This window comes from Eulemur rufifrons, chromosome 7 (assembly GCF_041146395.1).
Source record: "Eulemur rufifrons isolate Redbay chromosome 7, OSU_ERuf_1, whole genome shotgun sequence".
Lineage (NCBI taxonomy): Eukaryota > Metazoa > Chordata > Mammalia > Primates > Lemuridae > Eulemur > Eulemur rufifrons.
In genome coordinates, this window is record NC_090989.1 from 121,556,417 (window position 1) to 121,577,336 (window position 20,920).

General features: G+C 39.0%; 1 protein-coding gene across 2 annotated transcripts in view; it reads left to right on the forward strand.

The window, feature by feature from the left end:
• RYK (receptor like tyrosine kinase) overlaps positions 1-20,920 on the forward strand; it is an 88,285-nt gene that overhangs the window by 31,334 nt on the left and 36,031 nt on the right. For both annotated transcript variants that reach the window (XM_069473224.1, XM_069473225.1), the window contains exons 3-6: positions 6,891-6,990; positions 8,695-8,829; positions 11,068-11,121; positions 15,202-15,346. In XM_069473224.1, coding sequence (XP_069329325.1) covers positions 6,891-6,990; positions 8,695-8,829; positions 11,068-11,121; positions 15,202-15,346 — 434 coding nt within the window. The remainder of the gene's footprint in view (positions 1-6,890; positions 6,991-8,694; positions 8,830-11,067; positions 11,122-15,201; positions 15,347-20,920) is intronic.

Sequence of the window (20,920 nt, forward strand, 5' to 3'; positions counted from 1 at the left end):
CTGACCTTGAGCAGAATGTGAGTATTTCTGGACACACTTAGGAAAAAACAATGCTGATATGTCATGAAAATGTTTCCTGGGCAAGTGTGTGGGTAGTGATTTGTGAATAAAAAGACAATGTAGGAAGTGGCAATTAGAACAGAATAAAACCTCCTTTTACTCATTCCTTTCAAAAAATGCACATTCACTGGATGTTTTTATTTGGAATGAGTTTCAGGGCTCTGACATTGAGTGGTTGCCTGACTCTTCGCAGCCTGTCACAGGAGGAAGTTGGAGTGGAAGAGAGTAGATAGAAGGGGCTTATATGGATATATATGCTTGAAAAGGAAGGCAGTGTTGGCGGGTACGTTTTGGTAAGGAGGAGCCTTCGTATAGCTCTGATTGTACTTCCGTGTTGTTCACATTAACATGTAGAGTTTAATTTCTAAACTACTTCTTTGGTGGGTATAAATAAGTATCATTGGTGCACATTTGGGCTGCTACTGCTGGTATGATATTCTGGTAAGGCAGGAGTTTCCTCACTTGTTGAAGGGCATCACCATTTATTTACGTGACCAGGCCAGAAGCCTAGAAGGGATCCTAGTCTCCTTCTACACCTTCTAAATCCAGTTGATTTTCTCTAATAATTACATCTTAGATTTATTTCCTACCTCTCTTGGGACCCAATGCCTCATCCTTAGTTTACGCCTTCATTGTTTCTTTTAGATATGAAAGTGGTCTTCTAATTGGTCTCCGTGCCCCTAGACTGACCTCTTGTTGTACCCTCCACAGAGCCACCCTAGGGCTCTCTGTTGCTGCCAGTATAAAAGCTGTGATTTCTTTGGAGGCCTTCACCATCTGGCCTCGGCCTTTCTTTTCTGCCTCCTCTCCAGCCAATCCTTTAATGCCGCTGTCTGTCTTGCAGTTTCTTGAGTGCCCTGTGATCTGTCACATTGCTGCTGTTTGTTCTGCTACAAATGTCCTTTCCCCATTCTTTACCTGATTAATTCCCGTTTATTTCATAAAAATGTGACCTAGTGTCGTCTCTTCAGCTGTGTCAAGTCAAGTGCCCTTTTTTGTATCCTCTGTCATAGCCCTAGTCATACTCTAAGAATGTTATAATAATTGATTTTCTTTTCTGTCTCCCTCCTAGATGTTGAGCACCTCAAAGGGTATCCCCTGTGCCTGGTATAGTATCTGGTACTGACTACAGAAAAGATGTACAGGTAGAAACCACAGGACCCAACTCAAAAAAGGGGAAACTTCCGAGCAGTTAGTGCATTTCGAAGTTGGACTGTGCTGCTTTAGGAGTGGCGACTTTCCTGTTTCTGGAAGTGTGACAACATGGGCTAGGTACACTCAACAGTAGTTTCACACATGGGATTTTTCAGGTGTTTTACTCTGAATAGAGTGAGGTCTAAGTTTGGAAAAATGAATGTAATTCATAGATTTAATATAAAGCTAAACTAATTTCACAAGTTCATCTGTAACAGGTATAAAAATTTAGACGAAACCAATCATCTTAGATCTTAAAATGTTTTACAGTAAAAAACTAAGGAATATGCATGTGTAAATCTAGTTTCAGGCTTTGGCCACCATTGCAGCCCCTAATTCTAGCTGTAGGTCATAACCTGGTGATTTTAGTGCAGTTGATTAATTACAGTTTATTTATTTAAGAAATTAATCTTATTAGTAGATAATATATGCACGTGGTACAAATTGACAAGGCGTAAAGGGTATGCAGTGAAAAAATAATTCCCCTACACCTTCTAGTACTATCCCTGAGCATTCCAACCACCCAGGTCCCCTTGCCTGAGTCAACCACTATTGCTTGATTCTTGTCTTTCTTTCTAGAGGTAGTTGGTATACAGATAAGCATCCATGTGTGTGTGTGTACACACACACACACACACACACACACACACAATAAACAAGTATACTTTTCTGCAGTTTGCAGAGCACTGAACAATATATCCTGGTAAAGGATCTTTGTCTCTTCATATAGAGTTGTACTTTTTTTCTCCTTCAAATGACTGTATTATTAAATGGTTGAGAGGAAACTGAGACCCAGATTTGGGAAGGGATTTGCTTAAAATAGTAGTAGGGATAGGGGAAGGGAAGCAGGAGATAGAGATGACCTGAAATGGGAAAGTCACACAAGAGGGTGAGGAGACAGGGTGAAGGGTTCTTCCCCTGATCATGTGACACTGAGTCGCAATCATAAACTTTCCAAAGGAAGGCTGTAGCTCTCAAGCTCTAACACTTTATCAGAAACTTTCAGTTCTTGCTTTTTAAAATTTTACCAGGTGAAATGTTTGCTTCCAAAGATCTCCAGACTCCCTGGTATGTAAATTCACCATTGTAGATATTTTAATTTCACGTATCTGTAGCTTCTGCTAATAGTGTTGTTCTTTAATATTTACAGGATTCTGTTTTGTCTTGCCAGACAGACTGTGGTCCCCTCAGAGGCTTAGAGCTGTGTCTTATTCTTAACATGTATGTCACACATGCCTTAGTGAGTGGTCAGGAAAGACCATTGTGTTAATTGCATTTTGAGATCTGAGTAGAACTCTGGAATTTCTTCTCTTTTACAAGACCACAAACTCAAAGCAGACTATTAGGAGATTTTAACAGATAATTGGTTTCTTCTGTATTCCAGAACATTCCCCAGTATCCAGGAAAACAACATGCAACTACTTCTGTTCAGCGTCAGTAGATACTTTAGATAGCTGAAAGGCAAAAATATATTAAAATGTAGCAGAATATTCCTACCACCTACCCTCACCCCATAGTTCCTCTTTGGTTTCAGGAATTCTTCTTCCTTGTCTGGGAGGACCTGCTGGGAACTGGTCCAAATTCCAGCAGCATCCCCTGTGTCCCCAGCAGAGTGAGGTTTCTATGAGAAAGACAGTACTTCTGGTAATTTCAGAGCAATTAAAAGGCTGTTTGGCTATAGACAAGTGTATTCACTTAAATCGGTACTGTCTGTGTTCCAGAAGGAAATGGCTTTACTCATCAGCTGCCTATTTGCAATTGCCATTTGTTTCCAAGTAAGGGAAGATTAGCAAAAATGTTTATTTTTTAACTTATTCAAATATTTATATTTTCTCTAGTTTCTTTTCTGAAGTATTTTGGCTCATTCCTTTTTTCTGATATGCAACTGCTGTTCACATTTCTTTGTTCCAGTAGATGACAAATTTAGCTTTTGACCAGATCTGTTTCTTCATATGTTGACTGGCAAGTGAGATTCCTTATAGATTGATACATGCTAAAGTAGAGAAAATTGGACTTCAATAATTGGCGATTTCTTCTCTGATCCCAGAAACTGCGATTTAAAACTTTATATCCTAAGGACTGCAGGGGGAGAAGAGAACTGCCTTGTGAATGCCTCCTGTGTTTAGACAGTCCCTCAAAAAGGGAGCTGGCAAAGGGCAGGCTTCCATGCTTTATATAATACTTCATATCCCTCCAAGCTGCTGGTATGGCCAAAGGTTGTCTTCTCAAACCTGCTCAGCCCTTTGCCACCTGTCACCATGTACATCACTCTAGCCAGCTCCACTCCCATCCTCATCTCCCTCCCTTCAACCTTCCTTTCCCCCTTGCTACACTGAAATACTCCAGCGCTGGTCCTGTCCTCACCCTTAGCACTGCCATTCGGGCCCTTGACCCCTTTGCCAGACTCTCTCTGCTTTATTAGGGGTTCTAGTCCCTGGTAAGCTGCTCCTCTTCTGAGACCTAGAATAAAGGAGACAGAGCAAGTTTGGGCAAACAAAGTTTGGCTTTGATTCTGTTAAGTTTGAGGGCTGTAGGATTATTAGGTAGATATGTCTAGTAGGTAATTGGACATATGGGAGAGATTGGAGATAAAAGAGGATGAGATACAAGTTGATAACAAAATCCCATGAGTGGTGAAATGGGCTAGAACCTAGTGTACTAGGAGACGATTTATTATTTGAAGAGGAGAATGGACCTTTGCTTGGGACTGGAGTGCAAAGAATGGATGATCTAACAGATTTGCCTAGTGCTGAAAAGAAAGGCAGAAAGGGGGCCCCTCCGGGCTAGCCACAGGGGACAAGAACATTGCCTGAGAGTGAAGAAGCAGGGAGGACCTGTGAGGTTTGGAGTGAAAAGACTAGAGAGAAGACGGGTCAGTGAATAAGGGATTGATGAGCAGAGTAAGGGCCTCCCCTGAGACGGGGGTCATCATTGGGTAGAGCTCCTTCTGTCTGGGTTGTGATTTCCTTTAGCAGTGCTGAGCAGCGGCAGTAGCTTAAGGGGCAGTCAGGATGCTGGGGCTGCCCTCTAGGGGTACGGAGGAGTAAGTGAACCAGCTGAAAGTGCCAATAGGACTGTGTCAATAATGCCTTCTTTGGGGCACAGGCAGTGGGAAACGTGAAACCAGGGGTCATGGCTGGGCTGGAGAGGAGGGAAGTGGCTTAATTGGCCACTGCATCCCAGCTATGAGCACAGTCCCAGGCTGACTTGGAGTGGTGGAGACAGAGAATTGGTTTTGTAGGAATCAGAGAGGGGTGGTCAGAGGTAGTGATAGGATCTCTGATAGAATGGTATTTTTACATTTGTTTTGGTTATGCAGCAATTCTTTAATATGTAGGAATACTGAACACCAAATATGGAAGCCAGCAGGGAGATGGCAGAAGACAAAGTGAGCCACGGGCTCAAGGCCTCTGCAGAGTCCTGTGTGTGTCATTGGTGTTGACAGCCTGAGAAGTAGCCATTATAAGTAGAAGATGTCAGCTTCAGAGTAGAGGGGATTTTGCACGAGGAAGGGATGTCTAGAAAGGACCTAATGATCCTTAAAGGATGCTGACCCTACTATCTAGCTCCTGAGGGTCAGATGATGTAGGATCTGAATGACAGGGGAAGAGATGACTTCTGAGGAGAGCAAGGTTGGGGGAGAAAGTGGGGAAGGCATTTGTGAAGAGGTTGAAAGTGTAAGAAGCTGTTCAGAATAGTGAGGTTCCCAAATAGGGGACAAAGCAGAAAGGCTGCAACAGTGTTCTTGACAGAGTACAGGAGGGTTTGTGTCAGACTCCCTGGGGCCAGCAGTAGGCTGGTGACTATGGGGAAGCACAGCACGGCGATAAGGTAGCCAGCATCTCTGGAATTATGGCTGATGCCACTGTGTCTGCATTTATCAGAGGGGACCTGTACCAGGCTAATAGTTAGGTGTATTGTCTTAATTATCCTATTTGATCCTCATAACATATTATTCTCATTTTACAAAAACCGAAACTCCGAGAAGTTACTAATTTACCTAAGGGTCACATGGTTTCATGGTTCCAAATCCATTAGCTGACTGTGCTAATTTCTCTTGTGCACCAGCCCTTCACGTATGGTTCTGTTCAAAGATAGCATGGACATAGGGATATAGTCAGTGCATTCTGACGTTTTATTGCTGGAAAGCCTGCTCATTGCTAGGCCATACTTGCTTGGCTGTAGCTCTCTAGCACCCTCAGGTGGCAGTAGTGGTATTGTGGTGGTGTGCTAAGGTGCTCCTAGTCTCTGATGTGCTGCAGCAAGAACATTTTATTTGTTGTGAATATGGCACTTACCAAATACAGTCTTTAACCGCTGTCTATGTACCTATTTAACTGCATAGTAAGAGTTTAATATTTACATAGCCCTACAGTGTTTAGCTCAGAGGCTTTTTAAGTAGAGTGTGAAAGTAGAAACCCAAAGAGGAACTAAACTCTGGTTTGAGCTCTCCTCCTTACCCAATGCTTTAGCCAATGCCCAGGGGCCATTCCTTCCCTTGTACTCTGGAATGATACTCTTTCCCTCTTTCCTTTCATCTTTATTATGTTACCATTTCATTGGCTTTTTTGTTAGCATATATATACGTATTTGAATGTCTCCCATTAAGAAAAGAAGAAAAGCTTTGGAGCCCCCCTCCCACTCCCCCCACAATGCCTGTCTCCCATTCATCCTAGTTAAGTTTCTTAAAAGAATGACTCCTTGAACCTCTTTCCTCCTACTCTTTTCTCAACCCACTGCCTCATGGCTGTGCCAATCCTAGCCCTCCACTAAAGGCACCCTTGTGATCATTGAATGGGAGAGGGGTACCGTACTTATCAAGACCCCATGGGTAGGACAAAGGCCTCATTGAAGGTCTTGAAGGTGGCAGCCATTCTGAATTTCAGTTATTGCTTTGCAGTTTGAGCTGCTTTTTCCATGAACTCTCTGTAGCAACAGGCTGTAATTATTTGTTGATGCTGATTGGTTTTGTTAAGCTACATTGGGCAGGCCAATAGATAATACTGGTTTTCTAGGGATGTCTTGTTGATTACCTGTCTTCCCTTCTGGATTCTGAATCACTTGAGAAACAGGTCCAGAGGTTAGATGGGGATCCAAACAAGAACTTTCTTCCTGGTGAAAGGCAGACTAGAGAATGTGACATAGATATTCTATGAGAAATTTGTGCCTTGGAATCTGCTTATTGGGTGAGTAGTTCTGCAAGGCAGATAATTATCCCCCAGCCACATGGAGGCCCTCGGAGCTTTGCTTTTATCAGCCAGAGAAGGCATTGTTGACTAGTTATGGTCTGTCAATTATGTACCTCAACTCCTTGATTTTTCATATCTGGCTCTCCAAGGCTTCTCTGTTGATGGCTATGTATGTAATCCTCAGCAGGATTTCTGAATCCTCGATGGCAGGTTTTATAGGAGAGTGGTTGTACTGTTCTGGACATAGGTGGCTTACTAGGTTGAATTTTTATCCAAATGAAAATTCCTAGGACTGTTTATGACAGTTTGGATTATTTTTTATAGCTAAATTATTTGAACATATGAAAGAATCACGCATCGATTAGTTAATGAGCTAATCAAGTCAAGCTGTTAGTGTCCTTTCTGTTATCACAGATCCATTTTAGTTTATTTCTCTCCATTTTACAGGTTGAATATAAGCTAGGATTCCAAGTAGACAATTTTGTGGCTATGGACATGCCCCAGGTCAACATTTCTGTTCAGGGGGAAGTTCCACGCACTTTATCAGGTGAGTAGGAGTCCTCAAAGACAGAGTTAGCATCCTGTTTTCAATTGTGTCCTCCACATCCCAAAAAGGACATTTAATTACTGACATAGAGTGTGTCTTAATAGGTATAAGATGTATAAGTTCTTTGAAAAGTAATTTTTGTAAATATTAATTATTTGTTCCGTGTTCTTAAACCATTCCTTCTTTTCCATCCTTCTAAAACTGTGCTCAGCTCTCCCTTATCTCCTTTTCTACACTGATGGCTCTGACCTCCACATTAGTCCCTCTGCCTGATTTTATTTCTCTTCGATGAAGTCCCACATCTTGCACTGTGGCCCAGATGATCATTGCACACTCACATCTGACCACATGACATCAAGTCCATCAGCGCCACTGATCCTATCAACTGCACATTCCAGTCTCCTCAGCTTGTGTACTGGTTCCTTTACCTTCCAGCTTTGCCTGCCTGTCTAGCCTTGTTGCTGCACTTATCCCAGCTTCTAGCAGTTCCGACTACGTACAGTTCTGATATCCAAGCCTTTGGACATGCTGGTCTCTGTATTTGGAACCATCTTTTCCTCTTTTCTGTTTGTCAGCTCCTATTCATCCTACTCATTCTGCAAGACTCAAAATCTGCACTGTCCTTTTTCTGTCTCCTTTCTCCCTCCAGTTAACTCCTTCTTCTGTTCTTCCTGCCCCATAGAACCTTGTCTTTAATTGTTTTTGCACTGATTATATTGTCTGGTAATTCTCTTGGTGCCTAGCATAATGTCTGGCACAGGATATGCACCTTAGTACATGTCTGAGTAAATGGATTAAGTAACTTATTTGCACCACTTTAATTTCTTTTGAGCAACTTTTTAGAAAAGCTCTTGAAGATGTGAGATTTTAAGAAAATGGAAATTTTTAAAAATTGAAAGTAAAAGCCACAGCAGTGTTGTGGAACTTTTACTGGCAATCTTATTCACTGTTATTAGTGACATGCATTAATCTAAGCTTTAAGAAAGCACAGGAAGGCTAGTTAATTTTTACAAGTCAGTAAAGAAATTCAGAAATGCCCATGTCTTTTATGGACTCACACAGATAGGAGAATGAGGTGTAAAAGAATCTTAAACTGAAAGATTGAGGGAAAAATGATACGTACTAAAGTCTGTAATCTCATTGCTACAATTACTGATTGAATAACTGATTTCTATTTAGAAAGGTGCTTTTAATTCATAGTTCAGAATTTATCAGATTCATTTATAGGTTTATATATAATTTTTTCATTCAGAGCAATACATAATTGCATTTTGATAGTGAATTATCTTTATTTTTTATCACATAATTTCTGTTGCTATTGCTGATGTGACTGGTAAGGCCAGCATGGTTTGGCCTTATGATCCTGTAGCTTTAGTGTATTGGAATAGCAGCACTTACGAGGCAAACTAATATATTAAAAACCATGAGCAAAAGTTTAAGATAATTATCTCTTCATTTATGTCTTAGTATGTTCTTTAATGCTAACTTTTATGTCCATGATTAATGAAATGCTTAATGTCTGGAGCATACGGTAGTCTGAAGATAAGATCTCTGAAAGCTTTTGTTTAGTTAATTTATTTAAATGTATTATTTTTGGTTTTATTGAAGCAAAAACAATTTGAAAATGTTTAATAGAACCACTTTTTGGACATTAAAATTGATTTTTAGAAAATTAAAATATTTTTTCTTATTTTTTTTAAACAGTGTTTCGGGTCGAGCTTTCCTGTACTGGCAAAGTAGATTCTGAAGTTATGATACTTATGCAGCTCAATTTGACAGTAAATTCTTCAAAAAATTTTACAGTCTTAAATTTTAAACGAAGGAAAATGTGCTACAAAAGTAAGGAATTTACGTACCAAAATGTGTTTTATATAGATGTGAGAAGGTCAAAAATGGATTTTGTTGTCTTTTCATAGATCTAATTCTGACCAAGTCTTAATTACAGTTACAGATGAGAAAAGAGCACTAACAGATGAAATTTTGAAATAATCACCAGATAGTTTATAGCCAGGAATTTTACTCAGGCCTCATTCAGTCCCTGCTTTCTCAAAATTTTTTGTCAGAATTGCTAGTATATTTTCCATTAGGAATGTGAAATAGACTAAAGTGGCTGAAGAGGTAAAGAAATAAGATAAATCTAACAGGGGCTCTGAGTGACAGTGTTAACTGTGTTTTCCTTAGAAAGTTACTTTTATGCAGAAGCATTGCTCTGGGGTCAAATAGACCTGGGTTGGAATGACAGCTGTGCTCTTTTCAGGATAGTGGGGCAAGTTACTGAGTCTCTCTAAGGCTCAGTTTTTTCATCTGTAAAATGGGCATGATACCTGTTTCAGAGGTTTTTATTGTTGATATTGTTGTTTTTTAAGATTAATTAAATCTAGCCTAAAACTTAGAGTACCATATATAGGAACTTCGTGTTAGTAGTATTTGGTTTTGGATTATATTTTATTATCTATTACTTAAGAAATTACAATGGATATGAAAGAGTTCCAGTATGCTAGGTTATAAACCAAAGAATTTTAGAGTTCTTCGTAAAGGTTATTTCATCCAACTCACTTGCTTTAAGTTCCACACAGGTAAAGTGACCTGAGTTTACAAGGTCTTGTAGGAAGAATTGGTTAGTATCTGAGATAGGAAAAAAACCCCAAATCCTTAAAAAAACCCCTAAACTTATGAGTGCTTACTGTGTTCTAAGTGCTTTACATGTGTAAATCCATTTAATCCTTACAGCAACCCTAGGTAGTAGATTGTCTCATTAGCTTCAGTTTCAGCAGAGAAAGCTGAGGTTCAGAGACTCTAACCAACTTGCCAAGGTCAGACAGCTAAGGGATACAGCTGGGATGCAGACCTGTGCTCTTCTTTGTTAAACTATCTTTTAATAAATTTCCTAATTGAAATTAATGTTGAGTGTTATGAAAATGCTTAAGGCTAGTAAGTGAGTTATAATGACTAATGTCCAGATACATGCCAATGAAAAAGCTATATTGCATTAAAATAGATATTTTAAGAATGAAAAGTTAGCACCTTTTTAGCTTTAGTGTTTTGATACATTTTTCAGTTCTAGTGTATTCAATTATATACCTCCTTGCATGTAATTTTAAAGCCAAAGGAGACTTTAGAGACTCCCTAGTCCAACCTACTTATTATGTAATTGATATAAAGAGACTGGGCCTTAGAAAGGCCACCTAGGCTTACACAGCTGGTCTGTGAGGAGTGTAGAACATCCATTTCCTGATTCCCAGGGAAGTGGGCAGTGACTGACTGACTACACCATGGTGCCTTATCTATTACTCTTAAAGGCAGAATGACCAGACATAGTGTGGTCTGTGGATCCCATCAATGCTAATACCTGCTAAGGTTAATAATGGTCAACTGGTGTTCAGAATGATCCCATACCTTCTCCATTTTCTTTAATATGCACATGAAAGTTGACATTAAAATTCTGTGGTGGTGTAATTTTCTATTCTGTTTTAGACTTAAGGTTAATATCGTACCACTCTCTTTTATTTGGTGGTCATTCAATTCATGTTCACGACTGTCCCTTTAATATGTGATCCTAATGTATTTATTTATCTGGTTTTCCAGCCTATTACATTTCAAAAATGGTCACAACAGAAAACATATCTGTAGTATAAGTAATTTTAATAGATGTTATTGGCAAGAAGAGTTTCCTTTATCATATGAGGGTGGGAATTATGGATTGGACAAGTTTTGTTACTCTAGATCCCTTTGAGCCTTTATATTCTGCTAATGTGCACTGTGAACCTCCAAAGAGACAATGTAGTATGTGGCTTTCTCAAAGTTCTTGACCGCAGAAACCTTTTTTCATTGAGCATCTATAAGTAATGCCCTTTGGCTAATGCTGGCACAGACTGTTGATGGATAATTGCAGTGATGGTTATCAGAATAGTAATGTAGCTTTCATTATATTGCAAAAAAAAAATACCTGTTATTGAGTTTAGGCAACATATTGCAAAACTATGTTAGAGAAAATTCAGAAAATGTAATTATATGTAGTAGTTAAGGATTTTCATGGAAATGAAAGAATTTTGAAAGCATATTTTCTTTTTAATTCAGAACTTGAAGAAGTAAAAACTTCAGCTTTGGACAAAAACACTAGCAGAACTATTTGTAAGTGTTACTCTATTATCTTTCTTCATTATTAGGGGTGGAAAAAATGGGTGATTGTGTATCAATGTGATTATCTGCAACTTGGAGCCCTTGTGGTTTCCAGGTTGTCAAATGGTAATGATAATGACACCATGCTGTTTATTTTGCTGATGTTTTGTAGATTGGTAGCTAGGTCAAATGAAACTGTAGAATATTGAGTATTTTGAGAAGTAAAATTAATAAATATTTTATAACAAGTTAGCTCAATCTTTTATAAGAATTTATATTGTCTTTTCAAGTAGTCATAAAGTATGAACATGAAATATGTGTAAGATCTTTTTCTTTGTTTTTTGAGACAGAGTCTCATTCTGTTGCCCTGGCTAGAGTGCAGTGGCATCAGCCTAGCTCACTGCAACCTCAAACTCCTGGGCTGAAGTGATCCTTCTGTCTCATCCTCACAAGTAATTGGGACTATAGGTGTGCACCACCGTGCCCAGCTAATTTTTTCTATTTTTAGTTGCCTGGCTAATTTTTCTATTTTTGTAGAGATGGGTGGTCTCACTCTTGCTCAGGCTGGTCTTGAACTCCTGACCTCCAGCAGTCCTCCCGCCTTGGCCTCCCAGCGTGCTAGGATTATGGGCCTGAGCCGCCTCACCTGGCCGAGATCTTTGTCTATTAGCAGATGGTTAGAAAATCTAGCTTGTGGCCTGGACCTAACTCTTAGCTAATTTCATTCAGGTGAAAGTGTAAGCTTAAAGATATTATTTAAACCTATAGAGCAGATACGCAAAGTGGATTTTATTTTTCGGTATGGGTTATGTTTAGATAGTATTACAGGCTTCGTTTTTTCTTTTCTGACATGGAAACATCATTGAGTCTTACTCTTCCTGAGATAGTTGTAATAGCAGTATCTTAAAAGGATACTAGATTCTCTTCATGGAAGTAGACTTAAAAATATTTTCTTGAAAATTTCAAGTATAGGGAAGTTCAGAGTATGCTTTGATGAACCCCCATGTGCCCATCACTCAGCTTTAGTAATGATTAACATTTTGCCAGTGTTCTTCTATTGATTCCCTCCTCCTTTTGTGGTTGGTTAGGGGTGTTAAGGAAGAGTATTTTCAAGCACATCTTAGGCATCATATCATTTCGCTCTTAAATATTTCAGTATGGATCTCTTTTTAAAAGGCCTTAAAAAAAAAAAACCCCACAATCACCCAATACCTGTTCACTTTGATTTATCACATATAACAAAATTAGCAGTAATTCCTTAATGTCTTCTAATAGCTAGTCCATGTTTGAATTAATCTGATTGTTTCAAAAATGTCTTTTTATAGTTTCCTCCCCCTTAGTCAGTATCCAAATGAAGCCTACACAGCTGTGTTTGGTTGATATGTATTTATTAATCAGAAACAACCACCCCTTTTATTCACATTATTTATTTATTGTAGAAATTGTATCATTTGTCCCATAGAATCCCCTACCTGCTATATCTTCCTGGTGTCATTTAACATGATTTTCTCTCTCCTATAAACTAGTAGTTAGATTTTGTGCTTGATTAGATTCAGGACCAGCTTTTCTGACAAGAATGGTACATAGGCGATGCTGTGTGCTTCCTGTTTCATCTTTTCATCATGCTGGGAGGCATAGAGTATCTGAATGTCCCAAAATAGGCCTTTTTTGATGGTTAAATAATATGAGATATTGTCTATTTGCTAGAATATTTCATTTGGATTTATCTCTGAGAAGAAAGAAAAATGTTTTTAAAACCACCACTGTTCCCAAAGTTTACTTTTCAAATTCTTATAATTTTACCCAGTTCTTTTATGCTAGTAAGATATTATTTCTCACAAAGAGCAGTATTGCATAGTCTTGGCCTTTGTCTCTTCCTTGCTCCCTCTCCCCCTCCCTCCCTTCCTATTTATCCGTCCATCCAACACTTTTTGAGAGTCTGTGATGTGCCAGGTGGCATGACAGAGGCCCAGAGGATTAAACCGTGAGCAAGCAGACTTTGCCCTCAATTGCTTATAATGTGGCAGGGGAGGTGGACAAGGCAACAGGCAGTGACAAAAACACAGCATGGCCAGCTAGGATAAGGCATGCACAGGGGGCTTTGGGAACCTGAAGACAGCTTCCTGAGGAAAGTGACATCTCATCTGAGAGTGAAGGGTGCCTGAGTGGTGGCCGGTGAAGTGTCAAAGTGAAGAATGGAAATAGTGCATACACAAGCCTGGCATTTGGAGATAATCGAGCAAGCTGCATTTGGGGGGATCTACCCAGCAGAGTGGTGTCTTCTGCTCTTTTCTGGAAAGTGCTTGGATAGCACTGCCAACACGTGCCTCAGGGACTTTTTCCCCCCACCCCTCCCAAGATTGAACAGCCCTCACCCAGCATACAGTAATTCTTGAGGAAAATCATGCTTTTATTCAGGCTACAGCCAAGTCTAACTGCCCTAAAAGCCATTCGGTCTCTTTGCGTTACTCCGTTCTGATTTGTTGTTTGTTGATGCAAAGTTTAAATTTTAGAAAGCAATTTTATTTCTCTTATTTCCATGTTTTTGAAAAGTGTAACTTATCTTTTGTCCTCACCTTTCCCTAGAACTCCTAACTTGAATGGCTGTTGATTTAACATCTCTACATAGATGTGTACTAGGTACTCCAAATTTTACTTGGACAAAGCAAAACTCTTGATACTCCCTTTCCCCAACTTGCTAATTTTTTTTTTAATCATTGTAAAGGTACCATTATCCAAGTGATTCCTTAAGCCAAAACTTCAATTCCTCTTTTTCTTTCTGCCTTACTACAATTTATTAGTAAGGTCTGTTGACTCTGCTTCTAAATCCATTTACTTCTCATCTTTACTGTGACCCTCTTGTCCAAACCACTGCTGTCTCCTTGGACTACTCTGGTAACCTTCTAACTTTCTAACTCATTGTCTGCTCCTGCTCTTGCCCCCCTACACAGCATTCTTCACACAGCGTGCAGTCATTGGTGGTTTGTTGTTTTTTTTAAATAATTTTGTGTGTCATTCCTTTGCTTGAAACCTTGCCATTATTTCCCATCTCATTTAGGATAAACCCCCAATTCCTCAAGTTTTATTCAATAGAAATATGATGTTAGTGCTCATCATCAAATATTACATGAATCTCCAGTCCCACCAGTTCTGCTTGTTTGTGTCTTCCACTCTGCTTGCTCATGTCATATGCATCTGTGTGTGTCTCGTCTCAGTGTGCATCTTTGTGTGATGTGTGTGTCTCTCTCTGTGTCATTGGGTTATTTTCTCTATTGCTGAGGCTTTCTTTCTATTGTTCTTTCTTTGTTAAATAATATAAAGCTAAGTAGCATTTTGTTTAATGACTAGAGTCTTTAAAACAGATAAAGTAATTTCTGTTACTCTCAAAAGAAAAAAAGGGTTAAATGTTTGTTGTTATTTTTCTAAATGTGTGAGTCCCTGTTGTTTATTCCTTCTCCTGTGAGTCAGTGATCCTTGGCAACAAAAAGCTGTCTGATCCCTCTAATCCAAGCATCACTCTTAAGGAAATATGAAGAATCTGTAGTTCTGCACTGTCCAATATGGTAACTATTAGCTTCATGTGGCTTTTTAACTGTAATTAAAATGAGATAAAGTTAAAACTTCAGATCCTTAGTTGTACTAAGTACATTTCAGTGGCCAGTAGTTGTGCTAGCTACATTTCAGTGCTTAATAGCCACATGTGGCCATTGGCTACCGTATCGGACAGTACTCTGGAGAACATTTCCATCAATGCAGAAACTTCTGTTGGACAGCACTGCTACAGTATATTTTATGTGCTGGTATATTTTATGTATACCATTTGTGAGTGACTATTATACTTGTTAACCAAAAATTTTATTAAAATTTTTAATTTTTGTTAAAAACAAGAACAAAAACATCAAAAAAAATTGTGTGAACTTACACCACATGCTTCTGGTAACTGATCTTATCAAAGAAGGAGCCCATGAAATGGAAATTTTTTTTTTTTTTTTTTTCTTACAAAGAACAAGATACTCATTGTATATATTGGGTAACAAAGCAATCAGTCACATTTATTTAAAAAGCTAAATGTGCTTTTCGTTTTTATTTCAGATGATCCTGTACATGCAGCTCCAACCACTTCTACGCGTGTGTTTTATATCAGTGTAGGGGTTTGTTGTGCGGTTATATTTCTTGTAGCAATAATATTAGCTGTTTTGCACCTTCATAGTATGAAAAGGATTGAACTGGATGACAGGTATTGTACATGTTTTGGGAAAGGAAAAAAATAAAAGGAGTTATTTGCATATCTGTGAGAGCCCTCACACCCCCACACATACGGGTTCAGGGGAAGGAGGGAGGATGATCAAGCCCTAGCCAAAGGGAAAATAAGATGACCTAATCGCTGTCTTTGTGTTTCTCTGATTTTATTTTTATTTTTTAAAATTTGTGATGTCAGGAATTACACTTTTTTAGTTGTAGGGAAGAAGTGGAGATCAGGTATATTTTTTCCATCCCTTTTGACAGGACTTGACTTCAGATTTTATTACCTTTTAAAAATTGCCTTGTTTCTTCTACTTCCTCCCTCTGTCATTCTTCACTCATCCATCCATTCATCCATCCATCCATTCATCCATCCATCCATCCATTCATTGATCTAGTAAACATTTACTGAGCACCTGCTATACTTTAACGCATTGGTTCTCAGCTTGGTTACACATTAGAGTCATGGGGAAGCTTTTAAAACATACCATTACTTGGATCCACATTCCAGAGATTCTGATGTAATTGGTTTAGGGTAGTGTTTGGGCATCAATATTTTTCTTAAAGCTTCCTGGATGATTCTGATATATAGCCAGTTTGAGATACACTGGGTTAGATATTATGCTGGGAACATGAAAATTAATGGTATACTTCATGATGTCAAAGATTTAATCTTCGACATTAACCCATAATTATAAAAGTGTGTAAATTTGATGACTGTGATATGTGTAGGATAGTGTAGGAATACAAGAGGTGGCTTGTCCTAGCCTGGGTGAGTCAGAAATGACAAGGAGGAGGACATTATACTCAGGATAGGGTGAGAGGTAAAGATGGAATGATATGTTTATTTTCACAACACACAATTCTTGCTTCCCTCCTCACTAATTCCCAGTTGCTGACTGAAGACATTCCCAGCTTTATGACTTGACTTTCAAAGCCCTCTTTTATGTGGGGGTGTATCCCCCATATTCTCTGAACCTTTTCTCCCCTTCTTACTCCCTTGTGCTCCCGTCAAATGATCCCTTCTTCCTCACTTTTGTCTTACATGTTGCCCTTCAGGACTTTTGTTCATGCATTCCTTTTGCCCACCGGGCTCCCTGCATTTTCCACCAGTCCAAACCTTGTCCATTCTTCAAATTCTAGCTCCATTGCCATATCTTTCATGAAGTCTTTTCTAAGCCTCCCAGCCATCCTTTTCTTTCTCCTCTGTCTCTTTCTTTTTGGTATCAACTATTATATTTTTTATTTCTATAATTTTTTGGGTAGTAGTATTAGCCCCACTTCTAGAATGTAAGCTCTCTTCCATTTGGGGAGCTGTGTGTCTTACTCCTTGCTGAATCCTCACTCCTAACACAGTGTCATACCTACTGCAGTTAAGCATATTTGTGGTATCAATAAGAACATGAGTGGATAGGGAACTGGTTGGATTCAGTACCTGCTCCTAAGTACTCTCTGTCCCCACTGTTTTACTTTCCTGAAGAGAAAGAAGAGATGAGGAATAAGAAGGAGAGGGGAAGTTTGTGAGTGATGTGTTTTACAATATATTTTGTATACATGGTGGTGTTGAAGTTAGATTTAGATTTTACAGAGGAAGAAACAGCATTTGAAAGCAATTGAAGAGAAAAAGAGGTAGCAGGAACATTTTGATAGGACTTTGAGAGAGAATGTAAGTAGAGGGGTCACTGAAGAGCATGGCATTTAGAAATCAGTCTTGATACACAAAGAAAGTTGTATTTTCCTTGAATGCTTGCATGTGTGCTAGAGCCGTGGACCCATGTCGGCCAGAGTTGTGCAAGAACCTTCTGATTCCATGGGACATATACTTCTGCTTGGTGAAATAATTAGTCATCACCCATGAATTGGTATTCCAGTTCTCTGTACTTTTCAGGCAAAAGTTTCCAGACTTTGCCTGAGTAAAAGCAGCTTATATTATCACTTGTTTTCAGAGCATAGCCTAGTGGTTGAGAGCATGAACTCTGGAGCCAGATCATCTCTGTTTGAAGGGTGGCTGTTTTAATTTCTAATTTTATGGCCTAGTTAGAGTAAGTTATATAGCCTGTCTGTCTCAATTTTTCTCCTCAATAAAGCAGAGATACACACCTAATAGGTGTGTTGTGAAATAATACTGTAAGCTCTTAAAATATACCCCTACTCATCGTAAGTGCCATTTTTATGATTTTTGTTTTCAAAAACAAAAATAGTAGTATGATAGTAGCGATGAAGAAATTTCTTCTTCAGCTCTTTTTTATCCTACTAGCAGTTACTCATTACCTTCCAGGCAAGTTAACCATGGTGACCAAAGAAGTTCCCATCCAGTAATAGAATAGCATTTAAGAGACATCTGCTGCTTCTCTCTCTTCATAGGGGCCATTGAGATAACAATGACCACCATTCTACTGAATGTTTTCTGTTTACCAGTACTGTGCCAGGCACTTTACGTGTATTATTTTAATGTTCACGGCCACCTACGGGTGTGATACTTACTGTCCTTGTTTTAAAGATGAAGAAAAAGTCTTGAAGAGATTAAATGACTTCCAGGATTGTACTTTAGGACCAGAGCAGAGCAGGAGGAACTCATTATTATAATACCTATATTGTAATAACTCACTATTGTAATAATATAAAGCATTTGCTATGTGCCAGGCACTGTTAATGCATGGCTTTACATTCATTACATTTATTAACTCCATTATTCCTCATAACAGCCCTGTGAGGTTTGATGGAACCCATGGTTCCATGGAATTCCTTAGAAGGGGTTGGTAGAGAGTTCTTCCATTCCAGGCACTCAGGAGCCAGAGTCCTGTTATACACAGCTCTTCTTTAGAAATAGAGAATAAAATTGCCCCTTACAGGCTCATACCAGGGCAGTTGGAGCCCATGTGTGTGGCTTTCCCTCTCCTAACACTGCAGATTGATCTTTTCATTCTCTGTGTTATGCCAGTTGAGTCTATCTTGGAGAGGTAGAGCTTCTCTTTACATTCACCCTAAAGTCCTTCTGCAGAGGGGTTGGTCTGCAGCTGTCCACACTGTAGTCTTTCCCTATTAGTTTGTGACTATGGGAAAATTGATTCCTCTTTTGTGGGAGGCCTAAATTTGTATTCTGGCAGTATCTTTATTTTCATCTTCTGGTTTCCATTATCTCTACCACCCTACCACTCCTGCCATTACTGATGACAAGGTCTCCCTTTATTTCTCTTTATTTTGTTCTATATCCAATGCCTAACGGAGTATCTGATACATAGTAATATACTTAGTAACTATTTGTTGAATGAAGAATGAATAGAGGGAGGCAAAAAACCATTTTGATATACTAGTGATTCTTTGCCTTTTTGAATATGTATCAGCAGCTCATGTCAGAAGCAACCATTCTGTCTGGTTTATGTCTTTCTGTTCTAGGGAAGCATGGTTTTCTCTGCTCATTGACTCTGTAAGTGTTTATTGAGCTCTTGCTGGGGCTCCGTTGTGCCAGGCACTGGCTTAAGTGGCTGGGGAGGGAGGAGTGCACAAACAGGTACTCTTCCTGCCCTCATACAGTTAATAGTCTGCTTGAGTGAGACAGACGTTAAACAAGAAATCTCTGCTAGAATGTAGGCTTCACAAAGGTGCGGTTGTCTGTTGTGTTCTATTTGTCTATTGTGTTCATTGCTGTATCTCTAGCACCCAGCACAGTACCTGGCATGTAGTAGATACTTAATAAATAGTTGTTGAATGAATGAATGAATGAGTGAGTGAATGAATGAATAAATAAATGAGTTACACAGAAAAATAGAAAAGTACAAATTGTAATAATTATTTTGAAGGAAAATTAAGATCTTTGCCCAAAGTCCTAACTTCATTCTAAAGCAGGGTTAATAGCTCCATAACTAATCTTACTTGCTCATGAAAAGCAAATGAGATTATTTATTTATACTGGTTTTAAACGATTAAGTGCTAGCAAATATACATTTTAATCTCATTTTCCATCACCTGAGATTGAGCTATGTAGGTACTGACTTTAATAAATGTCAGTCACGGGTAGGTCCCTGACTACTCCTTGCTTCTCTCATAATATCTTAGGTTCCAAATTTTATTCTGACCACTTAGCATAGTGCTTTGCTTATTGTAGGGACTCATTTAATATCTGTAGAAGGTATGAAAAATTAACATAGATGTCCCCATAAAACCTTTAACTGTGTGCCCACAATGTTTTCAGAAATTCTGAGGTGGCACAGGAGTGCCACCTACTGTTTAGTTAATGGAGAGAAATAGAGACTGCGCATTTATTCAACCATCAGCGATGTTGGTTGCAGGTGATATTAAACAGTGCTTTTAGGTGGGGTGTGTTGGCTCACTCCTTTAATCCCAGCACTCGAGAGGCCGAGGTGGGAGGATTACTTGAGGCCAGGAATTTGAGACAAGCCTGGACAACATAGCAAGACCCTGTCTCTATTGCCCACCCTCCCCCATAGTGCTTTCACATATATCATACAATTTGAGCCTTACAAAAGTCCTGTGAGGGAGGCTTTTCTTAATCTCATTTTATAGATAAGTAAACTTTATTTCCTCCCTTTTTGAGGATGGTAATGCTTCTCTTTCTTCCCCATTATTGAATTCTGGACTTTTAACAACTTTGATTTTTGATCTAATCCTTGTGTAGTACGCAGAATTGCAAAAACAGAAGCCCTATAGTTTCTTATTCTAAGGATTGGTGAAGCATAATATTAATAATAATAAGACTAATCAGTAATAATAATTTTTTTTTTGAGACAGGATCTCTCACTCTGTCACCCTGGCTAGAGTGCAGCAGTGCAATCATAGCTCACTGTAACCTCAAATTCCTGGGCTCAAGCAATCCTCCTGGCTCAGCCTACCTGAGTAACTGGGACTACAGGTGCTTACCACCACGCCCAGCTAATTTTTTTTATTTTTTGTAGAGACAGGGTCTTGCTATTGCCCAGGCTGGCCTCAAACTCCTGGCCTCAAGTGATCCTCCTGCCTCTGCCTCTCAAAGTGCTAGGATTATAGGCATTATTAGCCAGTAATAATAATTTATAAGTATATGTTTGAGGACCAGATGCTATCCTAAATGCTTTACTTATGTATTTTTCACGAAATCTTATTAGTAATCTTATCAGGGGTAGAATTATGCTCATTCTATCATGAGAAATTTGAGGCTCCAGAAGGATTAGTTTGTCCTAGGTCATACAGCTAGTAACCGGTGATGCTGGCAGTTCTCATTTTAGGGTTTGTGCTCTCCATTTCTTTAGTGACCCGTACCTACTACACATATAAGCTCATACAGGTGAGCTCTTGAATAACTCCAGCCTAAAAAGCTCTTCTTGAACTCTGACCAGATGATAGCCTGACGAATCTTACTGTATTCTCTTTGAGTTGCAGAGTATCTTCAGCAAAGTTGCTGAGGAAACAGGGCTGACTGTAGCGTCACAGGAAGAAGTAGATAACCTAAAATGATGAGCGTCTTAAGGGAAGGCATGCTGAGGAGCATTTCATTAGGCAAACATGTATCTTCAGATACGTGGTTGTACTGAGCAGAATGGCTTGCATATAAGTACTCTCCAAATGTTTATTG